The 13161-nt window shown below is 46.6% G+C and overlaps 1 protein-coding gene across 1 annotated transcript in view; it reads left to right on the top strand.

Moving 5' to 3' along the window:
- LOC121566247 (ankyrin-2-like) overlaps window positions 1-13161 on the top strand; it is a 73622-nt gene that overhangs the window by 22045 nt on the left and 38416 nt on the right. Inside the window, exons 17-18 of the mRNA XM_045218321.1 lie at window positions 9127-9334; window positions 11424-11493. Coding sequence (XP_045074256.1) covers window positions 9127-9334; window positions 11424-11493 — 278 coding nt within the window. The remainder of the gene's footprint in view (window positions 1-9126; window positions 9335-11423; window positions 11494-13161) is intronic.

Raw genomic sequence — 13161 nt, 5'->3', positions numbered from 1 at the left:
GACCGGACGCGAGTTACATTACATTACATTACAGAGATAGAGAATACTCTGGACCAAAGTGAAGGTACCGGACCGGACGCAGTTACATTACATTACATTACAGAGATAGAGAAAACTCTGGACCAAAGTGAAGGTACCGGACCGGACGTAGTTACATTACATTACATTACAGAGATAGAGAATACTCTGGACCAAAGTGAAGGTACCGGACCGGACGTAGTTACATTACATTACATTACAGAGATAGAGAATACTCTGGACCAAAGTGAAGGTACCGGACCGGACGTAGTTACATTACATTACATTACATTACATTACATAGATAGAGAATACTCTGGACCAAAGTGAAGGTACCGGACCGGACGTAGTTACATTACATTACATTACATTACATTACATTACATTACAGAGATAGAGAAAACTCTGGACCAAAGTGAAGGTACCGGACCGGACGCAGTTACATTACATTACAGAGATAGAGAATACCCTGAATTATTTCTACATGGCTGAACAAACTCTCCCTGTCCACGAATGGTCCTGTAGAATTCTATAGCTGGCTGTCCACTCAGTAGGGCCTCAGCTGAGCTCCTTTAAAGCAGAGATTTCCCTAATTGTCGCCATTTGTTTGCCGTGCACCCTTGATAAAAATAGCTCTTTTTTTTTTAGATCAGCTGTTTAGAACGCTCATTGCTTTGTTTTCCAGGTGCTTGTGGGTAATGGTGTTCTCCGTACCATTCATAGGCTCATTGCTTTGTTTTCCAGGTGCTTGCGGGTCCTGGTGTTCTCCGTACCATTCATAGGCTCATTGCTTTGTTTTCCAGGTGCTTGTGGGTAATGGTGTTCTCTGTAACCATTCATAGGCTCATTGCTTTGTTTTCCAGGTGCTTGTGGGTAATGGTGTTCTCTGTACCATTCATAGGCTCATTGCTTTGTTTTCCAGGTGCTTGTGGGTAATGGTGTTCTCCGTACCATTCATAGGCTCATTGCTTTGTTTTCCAGGTGCTTGTGGGTAATGGTGTTCTCCATTCATAGCCAGAAGTAGGGGACCATTTATTTAGCTTTATTTTATATCAATATTTGTTTTCTTTCTCCTGGATCAGCTGATGATGGTCAACAATATCACTAGACAACTAACCTACTGCTAGACACCAATATCACTAGACAACTAACCTACTGCTAGACACCAATATCACCAGACAACTAACCTACTGCTAGACACCAATATCACTAGACAACTAACCTACTGCTAGACACCAATATCACTAGACAACTAACCTACTGCTAGACACCAATATCACCAGACAACTAACCTACTGCTAGACACCAATATCACTAGACAACTAACCTACTGCTAGACACCAATATCACCAGACAACTAACCTACAGCTAGACACCAATATCACCAGACAACTAACCTACTGCTAGACACCAATATCACCAGACAACTAACCTACTGCTAGACACCAATATCACCAGACAACTAACCTACAGCTAGACACCAATATCACTAGACAACTAACCTACTGCTAGACACCATTATCACTAGACAACTTAACCTACTGCTAGACACCAATATCACCAGACAACTAACCTACTGCTAGACACCAATATCACTAGACAACTTAACCTACTGCTAGACACCAATGTGCATCCAATCCATCCAACAAGTATACTGTATTTTAATGACAGTAAGCCTGTAGTTGACTCTTTGGGTTTAGAAGCATTACCTTTTGCAATGGTATAGGCCTATATTATTTTGGCTTTGTGTGCCACAGAATAACTGTTTTCACGGAGAAACATAATGAAATGTTACCTAGACATACTTACACTTACAGTGGTCTAAGATCTCCAACATCCAGGATTCCTACAGGGGTTAAAGTTCAATGTTCTAATTCAATTATTTACGTTCTTAATAGTGACAAATAACACTGTCATAAATGTCATTAATGGTAGGACAAAAGGTAGTCACACGATCTGTGGAGACTCCAAGGATTAACTCATAAATTATGGACAAGTTATGAACTAGGGTGTAAAACATGTTTTGATTCGACTCATGTATTATATTGAATGTCGGCTCCTATTCTGCGTGGGTTCGTGTTTAAAATTGCCTTTGCCGAGGGTAGGCCAAGGATAGGCCGAGGTGTAGGCCGAGGGTAGGCCGAGGGTAGGCTACCAGCAGTGGTGTAGTCCTAGTGGAGGGTAGGTTACTGGCAGTGGTGTAGTCCTAGTAGAGGGTAGGATACTGGCAGCGGTGTAGTCCTAGTAGAGGGTAGGATACCAGCAGTGGTGTAGTCCTAGTAGAGGGTAGGATACTGGCAGTGGTGTAGTCCTAGTAGAGGGTAGGATACTGGCAGTGGTGTAGTCCTAGTGGAGGGTAGGATACTGGCAGTGGTGTAGTCCTAGTAGAGGGTAGGATACCAGCAGTGGTGTAGTCCTAGTGGAGGGTAGGATACTGGTAGTGGTGTAGTCCTAGTGGAGGGTAGGATACTGGCAGTGGTGTAGTCCTAGTAGAGGGTAGGATACTGGTAGTGGTGTAGTCCTAGTGGATGGTAGGATACTGGTAGTGGTGTAGTCCTAGTAGAGGGTAGGCTACTGGCAGTGGTGTTGTCCTAGTAGAGGGTAGGATACCAGCAGTGGTGTAGTCCTAGTAGAGGGTAGGATACTGGTAGTGGTGTAGTCCTAGTGGAGGGTAGGATACTGGCAGTGGTGTAGTCCTAGTAGAGGGTAGGCTACTGGCAGTGGTGTTGTCCTAGTAGAGGGTAGGATACCAGCAGTGGTGTAGTCCTAGTGGAGGGTAGGATACTGGTAGTGGTGTAGTCCTAGTAGAGGGTAGGATACCAGCAGTGGTGTAGTCCTAGTGGAGGGTAGGATACTGGCAGTGGTGTAGTCCTAGTGGAGGGTAGGCTACCAGCAGTGGTGTAGTCCTAGTGGAGGGTAGGATACTGGCAGTGGTGTAGTCCTAGTAGAGGGTAGGATACTGGCAGTGGTGTAGTCCTAGTGGAGGGTAGGATACTGGCAGTGGTGTAGTCCTAGTGGAGGGTAGGCTACCAGCAGTGGTGTAGTCCTAGTGGAGGGTAGGATACTAGCAGTGGTGTAGTCCTAGTGGAGGGTAGGATACTGGTAGTGGTGTAGTCCTAGTAGAGTGTAGGATACTGGTAGTGGTGTAGTCCTAGTAGAGGGTAGGATACTGGCAGTGGTGTAGTCCTAGTGGAGGGTAGGATACTGGCAGTGGTGTAGTCCTAGTGGAGGGTAGGATACTGGCAGTGGTGTAGTCCTAGTAGAGGGTAGGATACTGGCAGTGGTGTAGTCCTAGTGGAGGGTAGGTTACCAGCAGTGGTGTAGTCCTAGTGGAGGGTAGGATACTGGCAGTGGTGTAGTCCTAGTAGAGGGTAGGATACCAGCAGTGGTGTAGTCCTAGTGGAGGGTAGGATACTGGCAGTGGTGTAGTCCTAGTGGAGGGTAGGATACCAGCAGTGGTGTAGTCCTAGTGGAGGGTAGGATACTGGCAGTGGTGTAGTCCTAGTAGAGGGTAGGATACCAGCAGTGGTGTAGTCCTAGTGGAGGGTAGGATACTGGCAGTAGTGTAGTCCTAGTGGAGGGTAGGATACTGGCAGTGGTGTAGTCCTAGTGGAGGGTAGGATACTGGTAGTGGTGTAATCCTAGTGGAGGGTAGGATACTGGCAGTGGTGTAGTCCTAGTGGAGGGTAGGATACTGGCAGTGGTGTAGTCCTAGTGGAGGGTAGGATACTGGCAGTGGTGTAGTCCTAGTGGAGGTTAGGCTACTGGCAGTGGTGTAGTCCTAGTGGAGGGTAGGCTACTGGCAGTGGTGTAGTCCTAGTGGAGGGTAGGATACCAGCAGTGGTGTAGTCCTAGTGGAGGGTAGGATACTGGCAGTGGTGTGGTCCTAGTGGAGGGTAGGCTACTGGCAGTGGTGTAGTCCTAGTGGAGGGTAGGATACTGGCAGTGGTGTAGTCCTAGTGGAGGGTAGGATACCAGCAGTGGTGTAGTCCTAGTGGAGGGTAGGATACTGGCAGTGGTGTAGTCCTAGTAGAGGGTAGGATACCAGCAGTGGTGTAGTCCTAGTGGAGGGTAGGATACTGGCAGTAGTGTAGTCCTAGTGGAGGGTAGGATACTGGCAGTGGTGTAGTCCTAGTGGAGGGTAGGATACTGGTAGTGGTGTAATCCTAGTGGAGGGTAGGATACTGGCAGTGGTGTAGTCCTAGTGGAGGGTAGGATACTGGCAGTGGTGTAGTCCTAGTGGAGGGTAGGATACTGGCAGTGGTGTAGTCCTAGTGGAGGTTAGGCTACTGGCAGTGGTGTAGTCCTAGTGGAGGGTAGGCTACTGGCAGTGGTGTAGTCCTAGTGGAGGGTAGGATACCAGCAGTGGTGTAGTCCTAGTGGAGGGTAGGATACTGGCAGTGGTGTGGTCCTAGTGGAGGGTAGGCTACTGGCAGTGGTGTAGTCCTAGTGGAGGGTAGGATACTGGCAGTGGTGTAGTCCTAGTAGAGGGTAGGATACTGGCAGTGGTGTAGTCCTAGTAGAGGGTAGGATACTGGCAGTGGTGTAGTCCTAGTAGAGGGTAGGATACCAGCAGTGGTGTAGTCCTAGTAGAGGGTAGGATACTGGCAGTGGTGTAGTCCTAGTAGAGGGTAGGATACTGGCAGTGGTGTAGTCCTAGTAGAGGGTAGGATACCAGCAGTGGTGTAGTCCTAGTGGAGGGTAGGATACTAGCAGTGGTGTAGTCCTAGTGGAGGGTAGGATACCAGCAGTGGTGTAGTCCTATTGGAGGGTAGGATACTGGCAGTGGTGTAGTCCTAGTAGAGGGTAGGATACTGGCAGTGGTCTAGTCCTAGTAGAAGGTAGGATACTGGCAGTGGTGTAGTCCTAGTGGAGGGTAGGATACTGGCAGTGGTGTAGTCCTAGTGGAGGGTAGGATACCAGCAGTGGTGTAGTCCTAGTGGAGGGTAGGATACTGGCAGTGGTGTAGTCCTAGTGGAGGGTAGGATACTGGCAGTGGTGTAGTCCTAGTGGAGGGTAGGATACTGGCAGTTGTGTAGTCCTAGTGGAGGGTAGGATACCAGCAGTGGTGTAGTCCTAGTGGAGGGTGGGCTACTGGCAGTGGTGTAGTCCTAGTGGAGGGTAGGATACCAGCAGTGGTGTAGTCCTAGTAGAGGGTAGGATACTGGCAGTGGTGTAGTCCTAGTAGAGGGTAGGATACAGGCAGTGGTGTAGTCCTAGTGGAGGGTAGGATACTGGCAGTGGTGTAGTCCTAGTAGAGGGGAGGATACAGGCAGTGGTGTAGTCCTAGTGGAGGGTAGGATACTGGCAGTGGTGTAGTCCTAGTAGAGGGTAGGATACTGGCAGTGGTGTAGTCCTAGTAGAGGGGAGGATACAGGCAGTGGTGTAGTCCTAGTGGAGGGTAGGATACTGGCAGTGGTGTAGTCCTAGTAGAGGGTAGGATACTGGCAGTGGTGTAGTCCTAGTAGAGGGGAGGATACAGGCAGTGGTGTAGTCCTAGTGGAGGGTAGGATACTGGCAGTGGTGTAGTCCTAGTAGAGGGTAGGATACTGGCAGTGGTGTAGTCCTAGTAGAGGGTAGGATACTGGCAGTGGTGTAGTCCGAGTAGAGGGTAGGATACCAGCAGTGGTGTAGTCCTAGTAGAGGGTAGGATACCAGCAGTGGTGTAGTCCTAATAGAGGGTAGGATACCAGCAGTGGTGTAGTCCTAGTAGAGGGTAGGATACCAGCAGTGGTGTAGTCCTAGTAGAGGGTAGGATACTGGCAGTGGTGTAGTCCTAGTAGAGGGTAGGATACTGGCAGTGGTGTAGTCCTAGTAGAGGGTAGGATACTGGCAGTGGTGTAGTCCTAGTAGAGGGTAGGATATTGGCAGTGGTGTGATCCTAGTAGAGGGTAGGATACTGGCAGTGGTGTAGTCTGTATGTCCTGGACAACATCACGGTCCATGAGGTGAGGTTACAGTCCGTGTTCGTTTTGATCGTTTGTTTTCCCAGTTCAAATGGAGCAATTTGGAGCATATAAAACAAACAAAAAATATATACAGTATATATTTTCGATTTTCACATGGGTGGGGTTAAATGTGGAATGCTTGTCATTGGTTAAGTGCACAGCCAATACCTTGCTTTCAAAGTAAGAGTTCACCCTTCTAACTCCATTCTATGAATCTATGATCTATTAATTAATTGATTAATAGCTGACCATACCGTGCCCACTGTGCCAAGATAATGTACGATTTCTGCATAAGATTCGGTGTGTATTGATTTATTAATGAACTGCTGTTACTGTAAATGGTTAGCTGACTGATGTATCCTGGCTACCTATCTAACCATTGGTCATCTTATTAAACGATGCTATACTGTCACGTTCGTTTAAAGAAGGGTCGGACCAAGGCGCAGCGTGATATGCGTACATGTTTATTTAATGATAAACACTCGACAAAACACAACAAAGGAAACGAAACGTGAAGTGAAGTCCAAAGGTACAACACAACAAACCTAAACACGGAACAAGAACCCACAACTAGACAGTGCCAAAAGACTGCCTAAGTAATGATTCCCAATCAGAGACAACGAGCGACAGCTGCCTCTGATTGGGAACCACACCCGGCCAAACATAGAAATACAAAACCTAGAATATTCACACCCTGACCAAACTAGCTAGAGTTCTGTAGGCCAGGGCGTGACATATACTGTCTTACTGTAAATGGTTAGCTGACTGATGTATCCTAGCTACCTAGCTAAACATTGGTCATCTTATTAAACGAAGCCATACAGCCAAAACAACAGTATCTATTGCTAGACTAGAGACATTCCCTTAGCTGTAGTTAGTCAGTGGTTGCACGTCTAACTAGCTGGAATGAAGCCAGGGTGTGAATAGCAGACGTGTAAATATTATCCTTTCACTGTTTACAGCAGGTCTCCAGCTACCCAGACCTGCCTGGTCAGCCTGATAAGGTGCCGTGGGTGTGGTCTCCAGCTACCCAGACCTGCCTGGTCAGCCTGATAAGGTGCCGTGGGTGTGTCCAGCTTTACACATGTGCAAATCCCGTGTGTTTGTATAGCAATGGCACGAAACAATTCAACCAATGGCCTCGAGTCGTGTTGCAGGTCCACCACACACCCGGAGGATCCTGTTCAGAAGCAACCCCTATCCCCTACCTCTGGACATGTGTGGAGATCTGAGAGGATTGGACAAGGTGTAAGCAATACCACCAACAAAATGTCCACCAAGAGGGTAAGGTGGATCTCTCAACATGTCACCACCCATCAATCCCTCTCAGATCTCCACAAGTGTCTAGACTCTGTATGGGCTAGAGGTTGTTCCTGGACGGGCCATGGGTATTATGGGTATTATGGGTATTATGGGTATTCTGGGTATTATGGGTATTATGGGTATTATGGGTATTATGGGTATTATGGGTATTATGGGTATTATGGGTATTCTGGGTATTATGGGTATTATGGGTATTATGGGTATTATGGGTATTATGGGTATTCTGGGTATTATGGGTATTATGGGTATTATGGGTATTATGGGTATTATGGGTATTCTGGGTATTATGGGTATTATGGGTATTATGGGTATTATGGGTATTATGGGTATTATGGGTATTATGGGTATTCTGGGTATTATGGGTATTATGGGTATTATGGGTATTATGGGTATTATGGGTATTCTGGTAGCTCAGTCAGTCAGTCAGTCAGTCTGGCACTGTCTAAAAATGTTAGGGCCGGGACGATATCAGTATTGCGATATTTTTTTTTTCCATGGCAAAAAATGAAAACACGAAGCAGACCGAACTCTTTGGTTCTTTAAAAACCTGCTGTATGTAAAACATTGTGTTCTATAGCTTGGGAAATAAATAAATGTGACTCTGTATGGCAACATAATTATGTTTGTTTTTCAACATTAGGGCTGTTTTCCTAAAGAAGTTTAATCAGCTTAGTGTTTTGTTTCTTTGCCGCGATGCTAACGGGTATCGCAAACTGGTATTGTCCCCGGCCCTGCTATGAGGTTGAAATAATACTCTGAAATTGTGAAAATGATGACAATGCCCTTTTTCTGTAAGAGCTGTTTGAAAAGAAGCCTCTCTCTCTCTCTCTCTCTCTCTCTCTCTCTCTCTCTCTCTCTCTCTCTCTCTCTCTCTCTCTCTCTCTCTCTCTCTCTCTCTCTCTCTCTCTCTCTCTCTCTCTCTCTCTCTCTCTGTCTCTCACTTTCTCTTTCTCTCTCTTTCTTTATCGCTCTTTCTCTCTTTCTCTATTTGTGTTTCTATCTTTCTGTCTCTCTCTCTTTCTGTCAATTCAATTTCAATTTAAGGGCTTTATTGGCATGGGAAACATATGTTAACATTGCCAAAGCAAGTGAAGTAGATAGTAAATAAAAGTGAAATAAACAATAAATATTAACAGTAAACGTTTTTTTGTAAATTCTTTCCAATGTGTCAAGTAATTCTCTTTTTGTTTTCTCATGATTTCGTTGGGTCTAATTGTGTTGCTGTTGCTGTCCAGGGGCTCTGTGGGGTCTGTTTGTGTTTGTGAACAGAGCCCCAGGACCAGCTTGCTTAGGGGACTCTTCTCCAAGTTCATTTCTCTGTAGGTGATGGCTTTGTTATGGAAGGTTTGGGAATCGCTTCCTTTCAGTTGGTTGTGTAGCTCAGTTGGTAGAGCATGGCGATTGCAACGCCAGGGTTGTGGGTTCGTTTCCCACGGGGGGCTAGTATGAAAAAAAAAAAATGAATGCACTCACTAACTGTAAGTCGCTCTGGATAAGAGTGTCTGCTAAATGACAAAAATGTAAAATGTTGTAGAATTTTACAGCTCTTTTCTGGATTTTGATAATTAGCGGGTATCGGCCTAATTCTGTCTCTCTCTCTTTCTGTCTCTCTCTCTTTCTGTCTCTCTCTTTCTGTCTCTCTCTCTTTCTCTCTCTCTCTTTCTCTCTCTCTTTCTGTCTCTCTCTCTTTCTGTCTCTCTCTCTTTCTCTCTCTCTTTCTGTCTCTCTCTCTTTCTGTCTCTCTCTCTTTCTGTCTCTCTCTCTTTCCGTCTCTCTCTCTTTCCGTCTCTCTCTTTCTGTCTCTCTCTCTCTGTCTCTGTGTGTCTCTGTCTGCCAGTGTCTGTAGCCCTGTCCTCAGTGCAGGAGGATGTAGATAGCCCCAGACTGGTGAGGAGGGTGGACTCTTCCCCCAGACCGCCCCCAGCCGTCTCAGAGGAGGACCTATCAGTAGCCTCCCTCCTGGACATTCCTTCCTGGGCGGAGCCTGTGGGCCACACCCACTCAGAGAGCATGCACGGGCTATTGGAGGACCTGGAGATCACAACGTACGTCAATCAGAGAATGAGCCAATCAGCTTCAAGGATGGATGAGAATATTTTATATTTCATTTAACTGTTGGCTTTAGCAAGAGAGGAGAATTATGCTAAGTTTGAGACTCAGTAATTAGTAAATTGATAAAAGCATTATCAATCTACAGTTGAAGTCGGAAGTTTACATACACTTAGGTTGGAGTCATTAAAACTTGTTTTTCAACCACTCCACAAATGTATTGTTAACAAACTATAATTTTGGCAAGTCGGTTAAGACGTCTACTTTGTGCATGACACAAGGAATTTTTCCAACAATTGTTTACAGACAGATTATTTCACTTATAATTCACTGTATCACAATTCCAGCGGGTTGACTATGCCTTTAAACAGCTTGGAAATTTTCAGAAAATGATGTCATGGCTTTAGAAGCTTCTGATAGGCTAATTGACATCATTTGAGTCAATTGGAGGTATACCTGTGGATGTATTTCAAAGCCTACCTTCAAACTCAGTGCCTCTTTGCTTGACATCATGGGAAAATCTAAAGAAATCAGCCAAGACCTCAGAATTTTTTTTTTAGACCTCCACAAGTCTGGTTCATTCTTGGGAGCAATTTCCAAATGCCTGAAGGTACCACGTTCATCTGTACAAACAATAGTACGCAAGTATAAACACCATGGGACCACGCAGCCGTCATACCGCTCAGGAAGGAGACGCGTTCTGTCTCCTAGAGATGAACGTACTTTGGTGCGAAAAGTGCAAATCAATCCCAGAACAACAGCAAAGGACCTTGTGAAGATGCTGGAGGAAACGGGTACAAAAGTATCTATATCCACAGTAAAACGAGTCCTGTATCGACATAACCTGAAAGGCCGCTCAGCAAGGAAGAAGCCACTGCTCCAAAACCGCCATAAAAAAGCCAGACTACGGTTTGCAACTGCACATGGGGACAAAGATCGTACTTTTTGGAGAAATGTCCTCTGGTCTGATGAAACAAAAATAGAACTGTTTGGCCATAATGACCATCGTTATGTTTGGAGGAAAAAGGGGTAGGCTTGCAAGCCGAAGAACACCATCCCAACCATGAAGCACGGGGGTGGCAGCATCATGCTGTGGGGGTACTTTGCTGCAGGAGGGACTGGTGCACTTCACAAAATAGATGGCATCATGAGGAAGGAAAATTATGTGGATATATTGAAGCAACATCTCAAGACATTAGTCAGGAAGTTAAAGCTTGGTCGCAAATGGGTCTTCCAAATGGACAATGACCCCAAGCATACTTCCAAAGTTGGCAAAATGGTTTAAGGACAACAAAGTCAAGGTATTGGAGTGGCCATCACAAAGCCCTGACCTCAATCCTATAGAAAATGTGTGGGCAGAACTGAAAAAGTGTGTGTGAGCAAGGAGGCCTACAAACCTGACTCAAATACACCAGCTCTGTCAGGAGGAATGGGCCAAAATTCATCCAACTTATTGTGGGAAGCTTGTGGAAGACTACCCAAAACGTTTGACCCAAGTTAAACAATTAAAAGGCAATGCTACCAAATACTAATTGAGTGTATGTAAACTTCTGACCCACTGGGAATGTGATGAAAGAAATAAAAGCTGAAATCAATGATTCTCTCTACTATTATTCTGACATTTCACATTCTTAAAATAAAGTGGTGATCCTAACTGACCTAAGACAGGGAATTTCTACTAGGATCAAATGTCAGGAATTGTGAAAAACTGAAATAAAATGTATTTGGCTAAGGTGTATGTAAACTTCCGACTTCAACTGTATGTAATTCCAGTAGATCGTCACAACTTTATATTGTCAATACATGATAGCTCCTCCAGATTAACATAATAATAATCTATTATAATTATTATAATAATTGTTACTATCATTATATAGTCATATGTCTCTGTTTGAGGTGTGTGTCAGGGTTGAATAGAGAAGTAAGTACACATCTCTCAGAGAGAGAGAGAGAGAGAGAGAGAGAGAGAGAGAGAGAGAGAGAGAGAGAGAGAGAGAGAGAGAGAGAGAGAGAGAGAGAGAGAGAGAGAGAGAGAGACAGAGACAGAGAACGAAATAACCCAGTGTTGTGTCATTCATGTTTCAGGGAGCCGAGCGCCAACCCGTGGACTTCGGAGGACTTCGCCATAACAAGGGAGTCCGCCGCCACCGAGCAAGTAAGTCCCCCTCTGAACGTGATTGGAGCAGAAACGTGGAGACTAGCGTCTCAGGCGTACGGCCCCCTGTGTGAAACCAGAGACCAGCCTCAGGGCCAGCGTAGCAGAAGTAGCAGTGACCTGCTCCACCCTCAAGTGGGTGCCACTGGGCCTCTGCCAGCTGGTGTTGACCATATGTCCCCGCCGGGACGAGGCGAGCTGTCGCCGGAACAGCTCAGGATATCGTCGCCCATAGTGATCAGAGACTTTGGTCTGAGTCTGTCAGAGTCCGAGCAGGCAGAGACAGACTTCAGAGAGCTCTGTGTTGGGTTTAGGGAGATGCCACTGGACAGGGCCTATGTCTACTCCACCTCCTCCTCCACCTCCTCCATCACCCTGAACCCTAAAACCAAAGCCAGGTTGTCCAGAGAGGCCAGCACGGAAATATACGACCACAGTCATTTAGTTGAGTCTGACTGTAGCAACGCGTGTTCGCCTGAGAACCGTAGCCAGGCTGGTACGCCTCAGGACTGTAGCCGGAAAGGTCCGGAAAGTGTGGCCGTGGCTGAGGAGGCTGACCAGAGAACAGTCATCTCTGAAAAGCACATAGAAGAGATAACAGCTCGTTTCTACCAGGCCATGTACGGCTCAGACAAAGTCATGCAGGTCTCAAGCACTGAGATGGTCCCCAAGCCCCACAGGTCCGAAGACCAGCCAGAGAAACGCCTGGAGCTGGCAGCTCTCAGAAAGAACCAATCACAGATGGAGGCACAGCTTCCGTTTATTGACGAGCCAGGAGAAGGCTGTGCCATGGCTCACTACAGCATGGTAGAGCAAACCAACGTCCGAAAGGGCATTGTCCGGCCGAAGCAAAGTCCGGCAACCAGCGAGTCCACTCCGATGACATGTGACTCACCTGACAGGCAGCCTAGCTTCATCACTGTCCGACCAGAACCCGACCACGTCATGTTCATGCAAGTTACCCCCCAGTCCCCTGGCCAAGACACAACACTGTATTCACATCTCACTAACTACAGACCTCTGACTCCTGATTCAGAGATGGAGTCCCTGTCACCTGACTCTCTACGGGGTCTCTCGCCCATGGAAGAAGGGTTCATTAACGTAACTAGACTATCATCACCTGAGTCCGTAATGTCCGTTGGCGCCACAGGAGCGATTTTCGCCCGACTCCCCTCTCGCGAGCGCAGGGTAATGTCTCCAGATTCTGCCAGGAGCATTCCGTGAAAGCAGGCCTCTCTCTCCCGGGTCGGATGGGTCTAGATTTTCATCCGAGGTTAAAGCTTACATTATAGAGATCAGAGAACCCCTCATATTCTCCTTCGGAAATATACGAGGGTAAAAAGGATTCCCTGTGATTCAGAGGCAGCAGATAGCGCTCTTAGTTCCCTCTCTCCTTACCACACCGATAGCATCTGGAGTCCCCTCTCTCCTTACCATTCAGACAGTGTTCTGACTTCCCTATCCCCTGTGTCCTCTGAGGTGTTTTCTGATGAAGTACGGTCCCCGTCACCAGAGTCGTATGAATTGTTGACTGAGAGCAGCACCCTGTCCCTTGACTCCCCAGTACCTGAGTATGACACACCTGTACCTCAGACACCTGAGACACCTGTACCTGAGACTGATAGGATCATGATCCTAGGAGACTATAGGTCACGGTCACCTGGTCAA

The sequence above is a fragment of the Coregonus clupeaformis genome, unplaced genomic scaffold (genome assembly GCF_020615455.1).
Source record: "Coregonus clupeaformis isolate EN_2021a unplaced genomic scaffold, ASM2061545v1 scaf1499, whole genome shotgun sequence".
NCBI classification, from domain to species: Eukaryota; Metazoa; Chordata; class Actinopteri; order Salmoniformes; family Salmonidae; genus Coregonus; species Coregonus clupeaformis.
The sequence above is the reverse complement of the archived record's forward strand: the minus strand, read 5'-3'. Positions and strand labels throughout refer to the sequence as shown.